This window comes from Nesoenas mayeri, assembly GCF_963082525.1.
Source record: "Nesoenas mayeri genome assembly, chromosome: 4".
NCBI lineage: Eukaryota > Metazoa > Chordata > Aves > Columbiformes > Columbidae > Nesoenas > Nesoenas mayeri.
Window position 1 is genome coordinate 48,341,504 of NC_137540.1, and position 21,209 is coordinate 48,362,712.

The 21,209-nt window shown below is 39.6% G+C and overlaps 1 protein-coding gene across 1 annotated transcript in view; it reads right to left on the bottom strand.

Moving 5' to 3' along the window:
• Positions 1 to 17,667, bottom strand: part of PAICS (phosphoribosylaminoimidazole carboxylase and phosphoribosylaminoimidazolesuccinocarboxamide synthase) — a gene marked incomplete at both ends in the record, with an annotated part of 42,191 nt that extends 24,524 nt beyond the window's left edge. Inside the window, 5 exons of the mRNA XM_080343851.1 lie at positions 3,060 to 3,146; positions 8,086 to 8,175; positions 9,231 to 9,668; positions 12,659 to 12,745; positions 17,280 to 17,667. Of these exons, the coding sequence (XP_080199977.1) occupies positions 3,060 to 3,146; positions 8,086 to 8,175; positions 9,231 to 9,668; positions 12,659 to 12,745; positions 17,280 to 17,667 (1,090 nt within the window). The remainder of the gene's footprint in view (positions 1 to 3,059; positions 3,147 to 8,085; positions 8,176 to 9,230; positions 9,669 to 12,658; positions 12,746 to 17,279) is intronic.
• Between the last annotated feature and the right edge of the window lie 3,542 nt (positions 17,668 to 21,209).

Here is a 21,209-nt window from a genome sequence, read left to right on the forward strand (position 1 = left end):
ATTTCAAATACTTGATTAAACACATAGGCATACATGAATGGTTTGTATCGCACGTCGATTTGCATAACATGTTTGTACACACAGATTAGCACAGGTGTGGCTTCCAGTTCTGTTCCTAGGTGATGTGTGTATGGCAGGCATGGTGAGGCTTTGGTGCCATTTGTAAGGGCACACATCTGCAGGTTCACCCCTGTCTTAACAGGGCTCGAGCCACAGCCTTTTCCTTCGTGGGCCCGTGAATGCTCCCCCGCTGCTGTCATGGAACAAGCAGGGACTTGGGCCTTAGGAGACCATCATCTCCCTCTCAAGTTTGGAAGCTCTGCATGTGTTTTGGATGCAATGAGGAGTGGGAGGCGCTGGCACGGGTCGGCAGACTTGCCTGTGGTGTGACTGCACAAGCTGCACTTCCTACTGCTGACAGGGCTTTTCTCACATCTTGGTGAGTTTCGCTGGTACAGCAGAAGGAAACTGAAAAGAGACCTTTGTTTCTTGTTCCTACTTGTTTTGCTGTATTCAGGACTTATTACCGCAAAAAAAGGTGATTTAGAGTCCCCTTCAGTAAGCTACAATGGTGGGTTTCAAAGCTGGGCGCTGAGGTGTGCCTTCAGCTGATTCCAGGAGAAAGGGCAGGAAGGGATGCTCGGTATTGTGGAGATACTTCTGCCTGCCTTTAGGAGAGAACCTTTTAGGTGATACAGAGCTTTTGTGATGGAGATAACATAAGCAGAAGGCTAACTGGAAAACAAACAATTCATTAATGCTTTCGTGGAAATCTTTAGCCTTAGCTTAAATTGTGCTCTCTATATGTAGGGATGGCTTTATCTGAAACTACTTTATGTGGCTTAAATGATAAAACAGGGAAGAGAGAAGAACTATTTTTTATTCTACCAGAATCTGAGTTCTCTTCAAAATTCCATTGCTAACAGGATAGAAACATTATATTATTTTCCTGCATGTTTACAAAGGTGTTGTTTGTTTGTTTTTCTTTGCAGAGCTGAGGCTATTGCTTTGCACTCTGTCACAGCATTAAAACTATTCCCTTCAGAAGTAAAATTCAGGAGACCTCAGAACTCTTGAAATCATGTATGGACACCACACCCCAGCTCTGCTGACTCTGCGCTCATTTCCTCATGCTTGGGCTTCTCTGAGGCCCAAAGTTCACTTTTGTGTGGAATTACTTTTTGGGTTGGGAGGGAAAGATCAGTTCTCATCATTTTTGGTAGGGAATGTCACAGACCAATTACCTTCAATACAGTTTTTGGTAAAGAGCGGAAGTAAATCTTCCTTATATGTTCTGAAAACCGAGAGTACAGTTTAGACTCTGTTAGAAATACAAGATTGTTGTTAAATAAGCAGTGGTTCATTTGATGTTCTTTCTGTAATGGTACTTATTAATATACGCACAGAGTAGTACTTGAAATTCATATTTGCTTTATAACTTGTTTTCTCTTATGTGATTTGGCAAATACTTCTTTTCATAAGCTGCCATATGCATGAATAAATTTTATACTCACAGAAAACTTAGAATAAGAAACTATACTCTCATAAGCATATGTGTGATTTACTTGGGGTGCTAGAAAAAAAGTGTTTTTTCCTAAAGAGGCTACCCCACAATGTTTAAGAAAATTCTTGCATCTTCCTTTAACACCTGCAGCTATTGGAAATAAAACTTTGGGCCCAAATGAAGCAGTATGTCTACTCCTGGGCTCTTCAGTGATTTATTTATCAATTTTTTAATCTATTATCAAAAACTCCCATGGCTTTCATTTATGTGCTCATTCTTTCAACCATGCTGGTTCTCTAATCTCTTTTGCCTTTGGCAGTGGCACTTGTGTACTGCTGACTTGGCGTGATTACTGTCCTCAATTGGATAGTACATGACAGGGACAGGGAATTTGTGTGTTTAAGGTAGTCAGTTGATTCGCATGACGTTTTACTCTGCGTCATTGTGTATGAACTCTTCTCTTTACTTTAGTGTGACCTCACTATGTCTCTGAACTTTCAGGGACACAGCTTTATTTTATCCTCAATGTAACTTGTGTTTGAGTGTCATTCCTGTGATGACATTGCTCTAATGTCATCCTCAGTGTCATATTCCTTATAGTTGTCTTCATAATCAAGATCAGCCTATGCAAACAGTTGTAAAAGCTGTTTTGGATAGGGTGGCTCAACACCCAAACTCCAGATAACACAATTGCTGAGAAGGAAGCTCTTGCCTGGATCACAGAAATATTGATGCATACAATAGAAATATTCTTATGGCAGAAACTTTCGATGTAAAAAGACAAAGAATTGTTGTTCATAGAATCCTTGTAATAGATTTTTTAAATTCTTTCTATTAACTTCTGGGTATAACCAGCAGTATCGTAAAGTGTGTTTTGATCTAGGATGTCAGGTCAAAAGATTTTGCCATCATTGTTATTTCCTCTGATGCTTTTTTTTTCATGACCAACCATGATTTCTAAGCTCATTTATTCCAGAAGATTAATATCCCTCCTGTATTCTAATGTTAAATTTTAACCTTTTTAATAAAACAAGTCTTCTGAATACTTATCATTGAATATACGACTTCTGCATATTGCTGACACTCTGATTTCAGTTTTACTTGTAAAATAATTCAGAATATTGATGGCGATTGTTTGATATTTAATAGCCTGAAATTAAATGTACTGTCATGAGGTAGTTTGACAAAAGACAAGGCATAAAATGTCCAGTGTTTCTGAGAAAGCTATTATATTTAGCTTTCCAGTTTATCCTCTCTAGCAACTGCGTTTGAAAAAGAACAGTATTTGTATTACAGTCAAATGCAGACTTATCACATCTAGCATAATAAGGAGTACGTTGTCTGGGAGAATAAGATCTAGCTCTTAATTGGGGGAAGAAGAAAGAACTGTTTATGCATTTTTGTACTATGAAATAAAATAAAACCCAGGTTTTATAATAACTTAGAAGCAGAATGAATATAATGTGTGGGAATAACATATGAACCTTAGAAATCTGCAGTTCCTAAGTAAAGTAGAATGTGCTGTTGTAATCATCAAGACACAGAATTGACCTACCTATGTCAATTGTCTCCTTTTTTATTTGTGTGGCTTCCTGAGCTGCTGGGATGGAGTTGGCAAAGTCCCTCTCATCTTCAAGGATTTCTGTGAAAAAACAAAGTACAGAATTCTTATTAACTAAACAGGTATTGAGTGATATCTTGAGAATCACCAACTTCAGAATGCCGTTTATGATAACTGTTGTTAAAGATTTCATCTCTTAACACGTTAAAGCTGCCTCTTCTCTGCAGTAGTGGGCAAAAGAGCAGAGTATATGCACTTATATATTAAAATAAAGTAACAGCTGCATAATATAAGTTTATGGATTAAACATGCAAACTGTTAAGTTATTTAAATCTGGATCAGAATTTGTAAAATGGTTCGCTGTTTGTGGTTGTAAGATATGTAGTAACTGGTGAACCTCTATGCAGCAGAACAGGCAAGATGGTGACTTTCATAAGGGGTGCTTCAAAACATACTGAAATTATTGAAAGACTCCCAAGTGACTGATGCCAAGAGTCACTGAATTAGCCCCCAAAATGGCAAGGGTCTTGACATTGCATCAGGGTGCTGTGCCTGGACAACTGATCTGCCAGGCTGCCTGCCTGCATGATAAAGACAAAGTACTAAATGCCTGTCCTCAGAGCATCCCCCCTGCTGTGGTTTGTGAGGAGTTCACATCAGACAGCAGGGTGACAGACGTGTCCCTGGGCTCCTCTCAGTGGGGAGGAGAGCTCCGCTCCTTGGCCATTGGCCCTCTGCTCTGTGAGGGAGGACTCCACCTCTCTGCCCTGGGACAGACAGATGGACAGGCAGATGATGCAAGCTGTCTTTCCAATTCTAGTTTCCAGGTGAGGACACTGCTGTACAGAGATTAAATGCTGAAGGCCACAGTGCAGATCAATGACAGCAGTTTCTGGCTCCCCAGCCTGTTCTCAGTCCATTCAAGAATATTGCCCCTAAACATTGAGCAATAAAGCATAATCTAGAGCCATTTTATTAAAAATTAGCCCCCAAATCAATAAGGCCTTGTTTGCATCAGACGTTCTTTACGATGTGACCAGCATAATGTGCTTTTTTTATTTTTCTTGGCGAGCCAAGAATGTGGGTAGGGAGCCTGGCTTTTTTTTCTAAGCCACCGTTCAGACCTCTTGGAGGGAGGGCATGAGGAGAGCAAGACTGAGCCAAACAGAACAAACCATCTAGCGTTTCTGGCATGGATAAAACAAAGTGGCTCCATCCACGTTGTTTAGTGAAGCTATAGACAGTTGCCAGCAAATATGCTTAACCTCTGTTGTGTTTGAAGCGTTGCTCAAAAGGCCACAAAGCAATGCTGTCTGTCACAGCTTTTCCTTTTACCCACTCAGACTGATATAAGCTGTGTTCTCTTTTGGCACCCTGTCACTATCACTATTTATCCTGCTCTCTGGCTCATGAGGAAAGATTTGTAATTTGTCTTCTAATCCTTACTCACATGTGTGTCTTGAATAGTATACAAGGGGAGTGGGAAATGTCAAAGCTAGGGAAAATTTTCAGTGTGGCCTGTGTTTACTCTGCAACAGCTTGCAAAGTTGCTGCCGTCTCTGTCACGCAGATCTGTGATCCTGGATACACAGTTAAGAGTTTGTCTGCAGCCTGAGTAGGCCTTGGGCTAAGCCAGTGAATAATCAAGAACTTTTGGGTTTGCACTTCTCTGAAATACTCCACACTAGCCTGAGGCATACGCTTTAAAACATGATCTTTTGACTTGATGTCTGTACATTTTAAAATTTCAAGCACACAGCAGTAAATGTTCAAAATAAGCCAACATAAGTGCCCAAGTATGTATCAACTTAAGATCTTGGCTTTAAAAAAACATTATTTTAAAAGCCCTTCCTTAGGAATGTATCTTGGCAGTGTCGTGACTTATCCAAATTTGTCATGGGAGAGACATATAGTGAAGTAATCCTAATAATGACAAGAATAGTCATTTGTTTGAAGCAAAATACTTGCTGTAGATATTTTTTAAGAACATCAGGCTACTGCCATTCCTTAGAATCTTGTTTTAGTCTCCCCTGTTGTTTGCTATGGCCCTTCAAATTTAATCAAACACCTATATACAGTCTGTGGTCATCCTGCAAAGTCTGACCAATGTGGAACATTCAGGTACATGGAGTTTGAATTTACTGACTGCTGCCTGTGCAAACGGAAGCAACTGGCTCTTCTGAACAAATTTCTGGAATTACCTGTCCTTAGAAGTGATGCTGTGAAATAGAAAACATCAGTCAGAATTACTAAATAAGCTTGTATTTCCAGCTTGATTTAATGTGGGTATCTCTTATCACAAAAGAGAAAAAATTACAGTGGCCCTGGCCTTTCTTAGGCTGCTTTTGCAAAAAAATCCAACCAACCAACCAAAAAATCACCAAAAAACAACAACCAGCAAAACCAAAATGGGTTTGTGATTGCTGTGATGCTCGTGCAGCCTCTGCTGGCCAGTCTGCTGAGAAAGCTGTGTCAGGGCAATGCTGCAGGAGACATCTCAGTAACCTGCCAGCAGTCTGTACAAGGACATGTAAGGATGTATTTACTTGTATGTTCCTTCTCAGGTGAGCATTTGCTACTCTTTAAGTAGCAAATTCTTTTGGGCAGAGAAGAAAAACAATACAAGGAAACATCAAATATCTAGGGACTTCCCTGAAACTACTGCATTTGTCTTTCCCTAATACCATCACAATTTTTCTCCTTACTAGAGAGTGGCAAACCTGGTTGGACCATTTATAAAGAGTGGCAGTGGTGCCAACATCTGTGGTTAGTAACTCAGGTCCACATGTAAGACCATGAGTGGCCCTTCTGAGGCAACTTGTGCGTCTCTGCACATTTATCCAGCTGCAGTTGCCAGAAAGCAGGTGTATGCTGAGGCCAGCTGACAAGCATCTAGACAAGGGTGTGTAAAACTCTGACTGCAAAGTACATTAACTCTATCTACTAATTAGGAAGATGCCCTGATACGAGGTTAACTGAGTTTCTAAATTCTTATTTATGTCAAATTATTATTTTTAACACTTTTTTTTTAAAGGTATGAGTACATATAAATTATAATTACATGCTTGTTGAGAAAGTTTTCTGTGAAAGTTCTGTTTAATATGGAGTAGTCTTTAAGAAGTCACCTCCTAAAGGCTACTGATTGTCTTTTTCACTATTTTTCAGCAAGTAAATTTATGAATACAGGGATACATACAATTTCTTTACTTATCAGTTTCTCACTTTAAATTTATTTGAACTATCTAGTAAAGGCTTCTACCACACTTAGAGAACAAAGGGTCTCCATGATACTGTAATGCATCTTTTCTCTGCTTTATATAATACCTAATTGTGTTAACATAAACAACATTAAAGTCTAAGTGTTTTTTACCACCTGTGATAAAATTATTTGAGTCTGTAGTCCTCACTGGAAGCAAGGCAAAGAATTTTAGAAATTGAAACTATCTCACCAAGATTAGTGCTGTGGTTTTACCATTTTTTTTGTCACAAAATTTTGATCAGTAGACTTTAGAGTGGATAGGCTGAACCACAGACATTTCTGAAACATGTGCTATTATTCTATGCCAACCAAATCAGATTGCAATTGCAATTACAATTACCCAGAAACAAAATACACAATTAGAATACATATATTTGAGAAAGGAAATGGTAACCAAGGCAAGCTGTAGATGTCTAACACCTACACATATCCTAAAGGAAAGTTAAAGTGTCAGAAATGAGTTTTCATTTAATGTGGGTATCTCTTATCGCAAATACTGGAAGTATTCAGTTAACTTTGTCTTGAATAACCGGTTTGGAAGATTGCAGTCCAAAAAGTTACAGTATCACGTAGCTGCAGGCTGTTGAAAACTATGTTATAGGACAGTTTAGTGGCACTGCTGAATCTATATAGTATTACAGTGTTTTACTCCTGTTTATATATATGTAGAAATTCTACTTGTTGATGGGGGAAAATTGAATTTGATGGGTTTTACAAATGAGATCTCCATAGGCACTGCATTTTCATTACAACCTATTTTTCCCTGATAAATGCCTCAAGTGCCCACGGTGATCTGATAAAAGGCAAGTTATATATTTCTTTGTTAATAAATTTAAATCAATAAATGTATTTTCTCTTGAATACTAAAACAAGAATACTACAGTCTGGTATACCTCAAATTACCTCTCGTGATCAACCATGTCTTTACTTACTTGTTATAGCTGTTTCTTTCATTATATGGAGAGCTGCCAGATTGTCTGGAGTAGTATTTATAGGAACATCATCTGTCAGAATATTTTTAATTTGACATTAAAATCTTTCAAGTTCACGTTAGACCACTTTAAATTCTGTAAGACTACTCCTTAATACCTAATTTAGACTATATTCTGATTTATGCTACTGAAAGAGACCATGAGGTCGTCCTCTATTGTGGAGAGTCAAATCTGTCAGCCTTTGAGATTCCATGTGTGTCTCTAGCTGAATGTTAAACTCTTGCTTCCCCTGCAAGTTTTGCTTTCGGATGTAAACCATAATGTTTCTTCATAAAGAGGATATTATCTTCATATTCAGTGCTAGTAGTGATACTCCTAAATGAAGTTTTCATTCCCTGATGTGAGTATTTACACAATCACATTAAATACTGATCACATTATAGTGTGAAAAAGAGAATGCCCTATAAGTTTATGCATGGGAGACTGAACAATTCTAATCCTTGGGAAGACACAGTTTAAGTAAAACTAAGTGCAGTAATACATTGCACTCAACCTCCTTAAGGCAACAGTTTCTTCTTTACATCTTGAGTCATGAATCTCTGAAAAGATTACTAGACTGTTTTTATCAAATTCAGCAAAGCACTGTATATGTGCACATATGCCTGTATTTACTGAAAGTATGGTTATCATCCTGACATTATCTCCTGCTTGAAAGTTTTTTAGGCCTCTGCATTTTCTGACCATCATTACAATGGGGACTTACTTTAGAAATCTATCTTAAATTACTAAATTTAGGGATTTATATAAAATAGAAGACTTTTCAGTTTACCTGAGTCAGAAACTTTCTTTGTATCTGCAACCTGTAGGTCTTCTGACATATTACTAACAGAGTCCTCTTCACCTGTGTCTCCAGGCATTTCTGTGTAAATAATGCTGTGTTAGTGAGGGTACTGCATTTGTGTATTACATCAAAACAGCTGTGCTGGGTCAAATCAAAAGATCTGTCCAACCTAGGACGCTCTTTATGCCAGCAGGCAGTAGCAGATGCATTAGCAAAGAGCCTGGAAACACCAACCGAAGAGTAAAACTTCCCCCAAAGTGCTCTCTGAGTTTTCAGCCAGAGACTGTCTTTGTGTTTTATTTTTCTTGACCTCTTGCATTACTTTACTAACTTCTAGTCTTATATATGGCCACCGTAATACCATCCCCTGTGTAGGATTCTTACTGTGTAATAAAAGAGTTTTATGTTTCATTCTGTTCTTAAACAGCAGGCCTGTTTCTGGTTGTACATACCAATAAAGAATGTTTTAACACCTGGGTTGTGTAGGTTCATCAGTCTACACTACTTCTGCATTAATCCATCCATTATCAATTTATTTGTCAATAACCACACAAAAACTAAAGGCAAGCTCTAACAGCATTCTTGGTACTGTTCCTTTTGCTATTTTCACAATAGTTGACTGACTAGTTTGGGACTCTTGCTCCAAAGGCCAGTAAAACTGGGCTACCAGAACTGACCATAAGAGAAAGACAATTTAAATGTTAATATTTTAACCAATGTTTGTAACTACAGACTTGTTTTGCTCAGTGCCTTAGTTTTTCCAGTAACAGTCTGTCTCTCTCATCCATTTTATCTAAGCTGAAAATAGTCTCTTCTGCCATGATTTTTACTGGAATGGTCTCTATCACTTTATGTCTTCATTTTTTTCCCTATTTTTGTTTCTCAGTTCTGTTATGAAAATAATCAATCTGAAAGATTACCTTGTAATGTAAAGTGAACAACTGGACTAAATACTAAATTTCCATTCAGTGTTTCCCCTTCCCCCAGCAAACTGGTTAATCTTTAATTAATTGGTATATATGCATATATATATAGATATAGATATAGATATAGATATATATTCATTCTTTTAAGGTCTCTCTAGTGCTGGAAAACTAAAATTTTTAAATGATATATGGGTATGAAGTACTTACCTATGGAGTCCTTTTCTGATTTTGCTTGTCTCCATTCTGGAGGCCTCTCACTTTCATCATTATCTGATTTACTTGCATGTTCCATGGTGCTGTGCCTCAGAATAGCATCCAGTTCATGAAAAAATTTCATACTTTTACTTGTACTCCCTGAATCTTGGGCACTTTTTACACTCTTGTATTCATGTTTCAGATTTTTATATTTTGTCCTGCACTGCTTCCAGTCCCTGTCAATTCCGAACTTTTGAAGTCTAGCAGCAACCTGTTCAAAAATTCTTTTATTTCTCACTGTCCCCTCCAGTTGTTGCTGGATATTTTTGTCTGACCATATGCGTATCAAAGCTCTGACTTCATTAACAGTCCAGTGTTTTCCTCCTTCATTTGCTACTGTTGGAATAAAAGCTGGTGTTTTGGAAGCTTCTATTGCTGACGCTGGATTACCTGCATCGTGCGGGGTAGGGGAGAGACACAGACACAGGTTATCTGCATGGGATGCTTGGGGTGGGGAAAGATAGAGACAATGAGAATGAAATATGCCGTTTCCTCAAGACTTGTCTCTCCAGAGAAAGACGGAACAGAGGTGACATTAAAAGCAAGCTATTGGTTATTAATTTGTCAGCATTTTTGTTAATTCTGACATAATTTTTGCCTTCTCTTGAAAACTGGTATTAAGATAGTGCATGTACATTTAATTAATCCAAGAACATTTCTTTCTTCTGTACCCTACTATATTGAATTTTCACTTGTAACACCTTTGAGAATAACCAATGAGCTGTTTTGTCATTCAGACATTGAAGGGGAGTGTGGAGGGGTTTTGATAGATAAAGATCTGTTGCTGAATTAGTCAGGCTCAAAGGAATCTCAGGGCCGCTTCGAGAAGCTGAGGGCAGAGTCTGCTGTGAGCAAGAGGGGCGTTCCTCAATCATCGGGGTCCTGGCATGGCGTGAATCATCGGGCGTATCATCAGTGAGACTCCAGCGCACGGACAGCCCACAATACTCATTTAACGAATCCATGCTTGAAACGTGGACCCGTGATTAGAATATAGTTACGTATATAAGGAGACTTGTTTCTGTAATAAATGGCTTAGCGTGATTCACATTGAATCGACTTGTTTTGCTGAGTCCTTATCTCGCTCTAACAGGGGAGTACTGTTTGGAAGATACACAGTGCTGTATCAACACAATAATAAATTGGGCACTGAGTCACTGACACAAGCAGCAAGACTTAACTTTCTGCTTCAGGTCATTCTTTTGGTTTTACACACATGGAGAGCTCTAAACTGGGTAGGGGTCTGAAAAATCCAATCCTTAACTTAAAAAGCTCCCTTTTGTGTGGAGCTGAGGAATGGAGACTTTTGCCTTCTGTCACACAAGAACATTTGTGTGATAATGAACCCAGTTCTTATAGTACAGAACCCCCCCCTTTCTCAGTGTGGGTCCATCACAAATATCGGGGGGGGGGTTAAAGTAAAACTTAGAGTTATCCCATTCTGCAGAACTAATATTTTTTCATTTTCTCCAGTCTTCAACTTTATTTTTTATTATTAGGAGGTAAAGGATGCCATGCAATTACTTAAAACACTGAAATATGATCTCTTGCAGTTTTTTAATGTTTCCTTTTTTCTAATTGTGAATTTGCTTAAAAGACTTCATTATGAATATCAAATTAGTTTGGAAAGTGGTTTTTCGTGCATTTTCTAAATATTTGCAAAAATTACTATTTTAAAAAACCCCACACAATTCCAGTGCTTCATCAAACAGAGCAAACATGAAAGTGTATAGTAACTGTCATGGTTTTCAGCAGTCATACTGAAGTGATAAATGCTTTTGCAAGTGTCTTATTCTAAAAGGAGAATCCTGGTTATGGGAGTTGGAGATTTATAGTCACTGAGCTTTGTGTGATGGCAAAAATATCTGACCTTTGCTTGCACATACAGCGTCAGTGGAGCATAGTTGTGTGTAATAACCTGTCTGGGGACAAATTTGTCCTAGATAGAGGCATTCTTTGCTAGTCTCTGTAATTGATTCTAGTTGTAAAAAAGCTGTATTAACAGATACCAATTTCTTCCCTGTTAGTCCTGTGTTAATCGGACCTCTGCAGCAGGCAGCTCACTGATATGTTGTTGAGGAGGGTAATTTTCAGGTGACATAGCAATTATGCTTTCATTTCTTCCTGGGGGAGTGAAAGAAAATGCCTGCTTACAGGTGAACGCAACCATAGGCACTGCTGCAGTTGAAGATTGAAATCTAAAGACTAAGGCACTAGGGAAGGCATTTCAGTATCAGAACATATTTGAGACCCCATGCAATTCAAGTTATTTTGCTTGCTTTGTAGAAAGCAGCTTTCTCAGAAGATTTTATAGCAGCTCAAATGAATCTGCTTGGCAGTATGTTGCAAGAGCACTGACAGACATATTCCTGTAAACTTTGATTCAGATACTTACTGCAAGAAAAGTTTTGTTTGTATGTATGTGTATACAATTCCATGGAAGATTCTTGTCTCCTCTTTAGTTTCTTGTTATGGTAGGTAAGAGGGGTGTAGTGTGTACGGTTTAGCCGGGGCCTTGTTTTCTCCATGAATATGGCACCTTGGAGATTCTGTAGCAAAAGTTGTAACTGGACTGGGATATATGCTAGGGCGTAGAGGGTGTGCCAAAATCCAAAGAGCATTTAAGACTTTCAGCACAGTGCTGCTGTTCATCCAGGCCAGGAATCAGCTCATCAGTTGTCTAATTCTGCCTAAAATGCCTTCAGGTTTCTCCATTCCCTTTATGGTCCCCTTGAAGGGGCTCACACCTAGGATTTTCTCCCTCTTTCTGGCTTGCCAGATTTGTGCCTTTGCACTGTAATGACTTTCCTGAGCAAAATGACTAGAGTAGAACCGTTTCCAGATGGGTGGTTGTATGTCTGATGGGACTAAAGCCTTGCTCACCACCTCTTGCTTGGAGAGAGGATACAGCTGCTTTGAAGACCACTGCAAACCTGGATTGCTCGGTGGGACAGGTCTGACCTCTGCCTGTCTGTCCTGGCTCACGCCATTCATTCAGGCTGCATTAAGCAGAAATTACATGTGTTGGAGAAAATCCACAAGCTGGCGTGGGTATTGCACACTACCATTTGGCATACTTTCCACTAGCATTTAACAAAATTAATGTGGTTAATGTGGTTAGTATGATTAAGCTATAGCATGGGATGCGATTTGAATGTGAATGGTAGTCATGCAGGAGTTACCTCATATACAGTGGGCAGCATCTAACAATGCATGAGACTGTGGAGTGCTACAGCTGGGAACGAGATGGTTTAAAAGAGTGGCTATTCTAAAGCTATGTTGATCAGAAACAGAATGACGGCGTGCTCAAGCTATCAGAAAGTGCTTTGGCAGCCATGCTGCTTTTTACTTTTTGTTCTCACTATGCCATCATACTATACCTAGTTGAATTGGTCTGACATGTGACATAAAAAGTAGTGGATCTTCTGGAGCGTCCTCATCATCTTCTAAAGAAACTGATATTTCACCTGGGAAGGAAAGAGTTCTTAGATGAAAAATTGGTATGGACTAAATTAGCTTAAATTAAGTGAAAATGTCCATACACAATGAGAAGACTATTAACTTTGCAATCTCCACACTTAATTTGTATTTACATTAAATTTAAAATTAATTTGGCCTGTCCTCATAAGGGGACATGAGTTATAGGAGGTAAATTAAATTATATCTTGCATATGAAGCCTGTTTGAAATGTATTTAAAATTCTTGTAAAAAACTGACTTGATTCTAGTGACTTGCATGCTTTTCTGGCTCTCACTATTTGGGGTGGATAGCACATTACAAGTATAGTTTGGAAGTACATAATGAAAAGAGATGTAGAATTAAAAGTGAACTTTGCACATGGATGCAGATATCCACAAATCTATTTATGTAACAGAAAAAATCCAAGAATAATATTTAGAGTATGAAGAAAATAACAGTGTTCTGCAAAGAGTTCTGGAAATCAATGGAATTCATTAATGGCACAGGGAAAAATGGGAAAATATTGTGAGTAGAGAACAGATGTATTTGTAGCCACAGGATTCAGTCTAACTTTTTACAGCATAGGGTTCCTACATTTGTTTAAAAAGCAGTATTATAACAATTGCTATGTAAGTTTGGAAAGCAGCACAGGTTCCGCATCAGCTTAGCTTTCACAGAGGACAGGCTTGGAAGCTGTTCTGTGGTAAGATGCTGTATTCAAAGTATGTGTTGACAGGAGGTTTGAAATGTTGATTCACTGTACAGGGACTGTGGGGAGTGAGTGAGCTGCTCTGGGCTCCAGCCAGGCAGGTCACACAGATCAAAGCTCCCTGTTCAAAGGTGCTGTGGCAGCATCTCACAAGAAACAGTAACGAGGTGTGGCTGGGATGCAACCTGGTATCCCTGACATAGGTGAAACTGAAAACTGCATTTGAGAGCATTATCTTAAATCCTCCTGACTTTCAGCGAGGCTCAGAATGACTCATAGATGCAGTGGCCTGATCTCTGACTGCTCCCAGCTGTCAGCAAACCACAGAGAGGGAAATATATCCCCTGCTGGAAGGCTGCTGAGTGCGCCATGGGTACTAGGATGAGCAAGTTCAATTACATTGTAATACTAAAAAGAAGCACTTTGTTATTTTAAGTAAATATGAACAGTTAACAGAAAAATATGTGAGAATATTTGATGGAGGGAAAAAAGCATCTCTTATAAATGTATTTCACACTCTTATTAAAAAGTATATCAAATACTTGTTAATGGCATCTTTAATGTTAAAGTCCAGATATGGAAAACTATGTATAAGTGGCATTTTCAAGTCAGCATTTCTGAAAGATCTTTTTGCATTTTAGCTGTGAGTTTTGTACATATAATAATATTGTCATTGCTGATGCATTTCTGCTCAGACTTGATAGTTTTTCTGCACTTGCTGTGGTAAAGTGAAGGTCAAGGGAAGTGATCAGTGTGTTTATATTTAAACATAAAGAGAAGTATAAAAGAGCGTTAACTGACTTAACATGAATTACTAGGTGAGCTTTACTTTTGTAGATCATGTACTAGATTTACTAATATGTGATTTAACTTGAATCAAAACTGGTTAACAAAACGGAAAGGTCATTCATTTGAACTCTAATGAAAGATCCCGTTTTTCACAGTGCACCATCACTCTGCATGGATCTTCTTGGTTGTTGGTTACTGGGATAATACGTAAACTACATTTTAAAAGAAGTGAACATGTTGACTTGTATCTTCTTTAATTACTGTGTAAGCTACAACTTTGTGTTTGCCTCTAAAAACATGTATTTTGGAAGGACAACATGAACGTGTCTGGCTTCCACTGCTGTATGTGGTAATGCAAGAAGTGTCATCTTTCCATGAATGAGCCGGGAATTGATGTGTGTGTTGCCACCACACTTGTCCTGGGACCTTTCTTTTAGGCTTGATTGTGATTTTCAGTATTGATTTCTTCAATTATACTTTCAAAAGAAAACTGATCTTACCAGATAGGAAGAAAAAACTCAGGGAAACACTGTAGAAATACCATTCAGTCCCACGAAAGTAGTTCCTTTTGCCTCCCCAGCAATCGCCCAGTATTTGAGATAACGAGGCAAATCAATCACAAAGACGTACTTTGTAGCTTTACATTAAGGATGGATATGAATATTTAAAGAAGGGCCAAGCAGAATGGTAAAAATACAGTCATTTCTGTGGGTTCAAGCCTTGTCCCTTGTCATGCGTTTTAAACAAAACAAATTAATATAGCTACTTCAAATAAGATAAGACGTGAATGGTGGACAGTATCATTTGGCATAGGTTTTAGTTTGCTAATAGCATTTTGTTCTTGCCACCCAAGTCACAAGCCTAGACATCCTTGGTTCTTCCAGCTCTGTCAAAATGAGGTGTCGCAGCCTCTTTTTAAAGAGGGGAGGGACCACTTTTCCTTCCTCTCCTCTGTCACTCTAAAAGGGACAAGCCCAGGAGGGGTCCTGCAGGGATGCAGGTGTGCTTCCATCTGTCTGCCCTGGGGAGGATGACACTCCCATTAAAGCAGCCCCTTCGTCCCGCAGGCCCTTTCGTTCCACGGGAGCTGCACCTGCAGGTCTGCCCCCATGACAAAACTTGTGAGCATCAGCTGCAGAGCCTCAAATGCGGTTTTATCCTTGCAAGGGCCCTTCAAAGTAACCGAGCTGAGCAGGCATTGCAACTCTGCCTGCAGTGGGAAAAGGACTGGGCCTCCAGGACGGCGTTATTGTACTTGCTTGACATGGATTCTTAAATGAGGAAAGTGGATGTTCTCACAGCTGCTCCCTCTGCCCCCCGTTATGGTTAGATGCATTCTGCATAGCTGCAGGACACATTTCTATCTTAGTGTGCTTTCGTTGTGGCTGAATTATGGTTGCTATGAAAATCCTTGCATTTAAATTATTGCCATTAGTGTTGCATTATTACAGTTAGTTGCATTTAATTTTTGTTTATCCATAAAACTTCGTTTTTTTAAGGGAGTAACAGAAAAGCTTGTGCATTTAAGAGATATATTTAATCACCTTTAAAACCAGTCAGTCCTAATGCTTCAACGTGAGGTATATCTCACCCAGGGCTAATTTTAATATCTATTCTACTTTGGGATTCACAACAGAAAGTAACCTTTTCTGATTTAAACTTGTTAGAGGTCTAAGGCAGATGAGAATTAAGATTAACAGTTGGTGCAAACAACGTAAGACACAGAGGGTAGTGTAAGGGCAGATCCTCAGAAGGACACTATTTCATGTAGTCCTCAGAAGTGTTAACAGCTTGTATGAGCCTCAGTTCTTCAAGTTTAAAAATAAAAGTACATTGCAATATACAGAGAGCATGTTAAAATATTATAAAATTGCCATTTAATTTAAAGTGACTTTGACAGACTAGAGGCTTTCTGCTAGTGATGACAAATGAAGGTCAAGCTTTTCGTTAAGGTAAACAATGACAAGAAAAATGGCAATTTCTTCTCCTCAGACCTGTAACGCAGCACAGTAGAGGGAGACATGGAAGGGTACAAGGGCAAGCTGGATGTCCAGATCTTTTCTGTGCCTTTGGCAGTCTCCCCTGATTTTGGGCTTTTTGTTTTCTTAATAAAGATTCACAATCTTAATTAATGTAAATTGCCAGATACTGTAGGAACACACAGTTAAGCTTTTAATTTCTCTTTTTAGCCATCTTACTTTGGTACTTACAACTATCATTTGGGCTTATGCTTCAGTGACATTTAGGATGTGACAAGGAGATTTGAGTGATGTCAAATAACAGATTGACCTTAATGAAATGTTAAGCACAGCTTAAATACATATGTAAGAGGGTTGAATAAAACAAGAGATGCAAATACTTTGATAAAAACCTCCTCAGAATAAAAGCAGTTGGTTTGCCTCAAAATAGTCTGATAAACATGATATTTACTTTCCTCACTACAATTTTTAATGAGAATCATAGAGAAATTATTAAGCATCCCTGTTTCTCAAATATTTAAGTTGAATTGCTTACAAAATAATTTAATTTACCTTTAGTCATCATACCTAAATTTTCAGTTAGAGATAGATAAGAATAGAAATCCTAAATTTCACTTGTATCACAAATAATGATTTTTTTAAAAATCATGACAGTTTCAACCTTTACTTTTAAGTTTAAATCTGAATTGGAGCTCTACAAAACCCGCTTCCAAAGTACTGCAAAGGAATGTCAAAGGGAAATAAAACAGCTATTCTTAACCTCATGTTTCAACCCTGTGCAGGAGCCTTGACACCCACAAGTACTCACCGAGGCTGCAACACAAGCAGTTAGCATAATTTTGTTAGAATGATGCTGTATTTACAGACTTCGACACTGGTGGGTGCTAACATTTTATTCCCCTGCGTGAGGAGTGCATCAAGTCACTTCTAACCATGCTGTTGGGTCTGTCAGGCAACCTCTGCTTCGGCTCCAGCAAACTCAGGCTTCCGTTTTGTTCCCTTTGGGTTTTAAGCAAAGAGAGGGGGGAAAAAAAAAGGGAAAAAGAAGCAAAACCAGTTTTTTACCTTGCGTGCTGTCTGTTGTGGGGCTTGTGTTCAGCTGCGTCTCAGTCGCAGAACACCTGCCGTTTTCTTCTGCTGTTAATTGTGTGACAGGTTCATATCGCAATATGGAATCCAGATCATGGAAAAACTTCATGGTTTTAGTGACATCCCCAGAGTTGTGGGCATATTTAACCGTTCTGTATTCGTACTTGAGATTTTTGTACTTTGCACGGCACTGTTTCCAATCTCTGCAAACTCCTAACTCCTGCAACCTTTTAGCAATGTAGATAAATATTCCTTTATTCCTCAGGGTGCCGTGGAGTTGCTTTCTGATGTTTTTTTCTGACCAGACGCTTAACAAGGCTTTAACCTCCTCCTCAGTCCAATGCTTCCCTGCTCCACTCTCCATGTTGAAAGTGACCTGGAAATGATTCACTATTTCTAGCCAAGATTTTGTTTCCTAGGAAACCAGACGGCTGGTTGTCAGTAAGCTCCGCCGAGATGAAAGGATCTAGTTTTACTGGCTCAAGCTGCCTGAGGGGAGTAACTTGAGAAACTGCCAAATAAGCGGGCTGGGTGTTGGAGGCGGCCGGGGCGGGAGCGGGGCCGGGGGGCGGCCTTAACCCTTCTTGCGGGAAAGGGCCTCTGTGAGCGCTCTGGTGGAGCGAGGGGGGAAAAAGAGTCACACAATCGTGTTCCTTTATTAGAAAAACAAACCAAACCAAACCACGAGCACCGCAAAGGCATTCTCGCCTGCCCGTTGCTGGGTGGGCACTCCTGTGGGGAACCCTCCACGCATGAGCCTTCCAAACAGGTTGCACTTTGGCAATAGTTGAGGTGATAGTAACATGGATAGGATCGTCCTGCTTTACACTGGCTTCTCTGTGCAGTAGTTGGTTTTGAATTGGTGGCCATACACACATGTTTTTAACTCTGATATTCATTGGGTTACTAGTGATGTTTTAATAAAAAGCTTGCATACTTAAAAATCTGACTAAATTGGTAGAATTGTGTAAGCTTTGCGGTAATGAAATTGAGCTAAATGGAAGATGTAATCCAGCGACTTCACAAGGGCCTTTGGTTCAGGATGTTTGCTTCCCTCTTCTTCGCTATTGATTTTACTGATGTTTAAAGGGACAGCGTCAGTATTTAAGTGGAAATGGCCTGTAATAGTAACATTGGGGTTAGAAGTTGCTGGATGCTGTATATCAACCCTTAAGTCATACTACCCGTCTTTGCGTTTGTAGATGGGACATCTCCCTGAGTTAAAATACATGGGTTTAAGAATGTGTCCTCACCTCTGATTTTTCTCTTTAAGATCTGTGTCAATAACAGGATAAATGTGTGAAATGTGTTTTGTTTTGCTTTCTTTAAATTTTTGCTTTACATACATCTGGGTCTAGTGGCCAATAAAGGGTTTTAGAAACTGGAGAAAATTTATAATGAACACGGTCAGTTGTAGATGAGCATCCATTCTATAGATTTTTTGTGGCCAATCACATTTTTGCTTACACCAACATAATTCCAGTGACTTCAGTTGAGTTAAACCAATCTAATGCACCAATAGTATCTTAATCTAATATTGTAAAAATATTTTAACTCTTTAGTTTCTTGAGGAAAACATCTTTGCATTTCAGTCATTATTATATATGAGAGTGGACTTACCAGTCTGCCCAAGTCCTTCCGAGTGTTACAGCCATGATGGGTCTGTGGCGGCAGTTTTGTTGGAGGTAACACTCAGCCTTATTCCAGGGAGCTTTCTAGAGGAAGATCGAGCAGCCTTCGCTGTTACCCACAAAAAACTCCAGTCTGCAAAACACACCTTTTCACCGGATAAGGACTGAATGATAAACTTTGGGCATCTGTGCAGCATTCTGCTGGCCTCTGTCAGGGAGCATGCCGGTGCTGCCTGCCCGTGGGCTGGGCCTGTGCCCGGGGACAGAGCAGGGACAGAGTTGGGGAGACCTCTGCCATTGCAGCTCATGCAGCCCTTCTGCTCAACAAGGCACAGCTGCCAGCCTGAGCCTGATCTGCTGCACGAGAAGTATTTCCATTTGCGGTGATGCTGTGCACCAGACTTGTTTTCACAGAATCACAGGATCGATTGGGTTGGAAAAGACCTCAGAGATCATCGAGTCCAACCCTTGGTCCAACTCTAGTCTGTTTACTAGATCATGGCACTAAGTGCCATGTCCAATCTCAGTTTAAAAACCTCCAGGGATGGCGAGTCCACCACCTCCCTGGGCAGGCCGTTCCAATGCCTGACCACTCTCTCTGTAAAGAATTTCTTCCTAATATCCAGCCTAAATTTCCCCTGGCAGAGTTTAAGCCCATGCCCCCTTGTCCTATTGCTGACTGCCTGGGAGAAGAGACCAATCCCCACCTGGCTATAACTTCCCTTCAGGTAGTTATAGAGAGTGATGAGGTCACCTCTAAGCCTCCTCTTCTCCAGACTAAACAACCCCAGCTCCCTCAGCCTCTCCCCATAGGTCTTGTGCTCAAGTCCCTTCACCAGTCATGTTGCTCTTCTCTGGACCCGCTCCAGCACTTCAATGTCTTTCCTGAACTGAGGGGCCCAGAACTGAGCACAGTACTCCAGGTGTGGCCTCACCAATGCAGAGTACAGGGGAAGGATCACTTCCCTTGTCCTGCTGACCACGCTATTTTTGATACAGGACAGGTTTTGCTCGACTTCAGAAGCTGTGATGGCCAATACTAGGTTTATGTGCTCAAACACTTTTATCAGAGGGTCTATATAGTTTTTAGAGGTGTAAATGCCAGCTTGTCTGCATAAGTGTAAATGCAAAAGCTCCTGCCTAGGTGATCTGTGGAAGAGACAATGCATTCCCCTACCCAAAACCATCAGTTGAATACCCTCCCTTCCAGCCCAAAGCAGAAACAGAGTAGCAGCACAGAACCTACTACTACAGCCTAGACCTATGCTATCCTAGACCTAGACTATCCCTGCAAAGTGGCTTTTCAGATAAAGCATCTGCTGTTATTTTATGCCCACACTGAAATAGAACTGAAGTGAGAGCCTGAGCCAGTGCTTATTAGTGGAAAGGTTCCCACTGAATTCAGTGGGCTTAGGCACAAACCTTATGTGACTGTTTAGAAACAAAGCATAACATGGGCAAAAAAACAGTTGTAATTACAAGCCTGTAAAATAAAACAACAAATAAGCCTACATTAAAATTAATGTTGTAGAGAATAGAAGAAAAAAACACCAATCCATTATATGTTAAAACATTTCATATTCTAAGCATTTCAGTGCTTAATGTTAATTATATTTTTTCCATAGGGGCCAGGAGAGTGCTGGAATTGTGACAAGTGATGGAGAGTCATCCCAGGCATTCAAAGTGCACAAGGTAAAATGGAAATGAATGTTTTGTACATGCCTAACTGAGATGCATTAAAGTTTGCTTCAGCTAGGAAACACAATAATTGGAGGGAAAGCAACATGTTTTGATGAACGGTTTTTGTTTTGTCAGTGACAGTATCTAATTCTATTATTTGTGCAACTTAAGTGCATGTTTAAAACAAATACGCTGGGTGTATCCATGCACACAGTGGCAGACATACAGAAGTATCCAGATCAGGCTACTCATGTCACAAAAACTACTTACCAAAGTCGCCCTGCAGCTAAGGTGTTAACTCTTGAGATTTGGAAGAGCACCCATGCAACTGAGATCAAGAGAAAATAAATACAGTTACAGGCTATGCACAAGCAAATGGATGACTAATTCTTGCCTTACTGAGACTCAAGGAACTGGCAGCTACTTTACCCATAGGTAAACATAAACAGAGTAAAAGATTGAATGAAGCCCTCAGAAGGTCTTCCAGTCTTTCTTGAGCTCAGACAATCCCACGTAATGTTAAAAGACATAAAATGGCCATACTCTTAAAAGTATTATGCCAGGAGAATACTTACATGCTCTGGGGATATTTCTG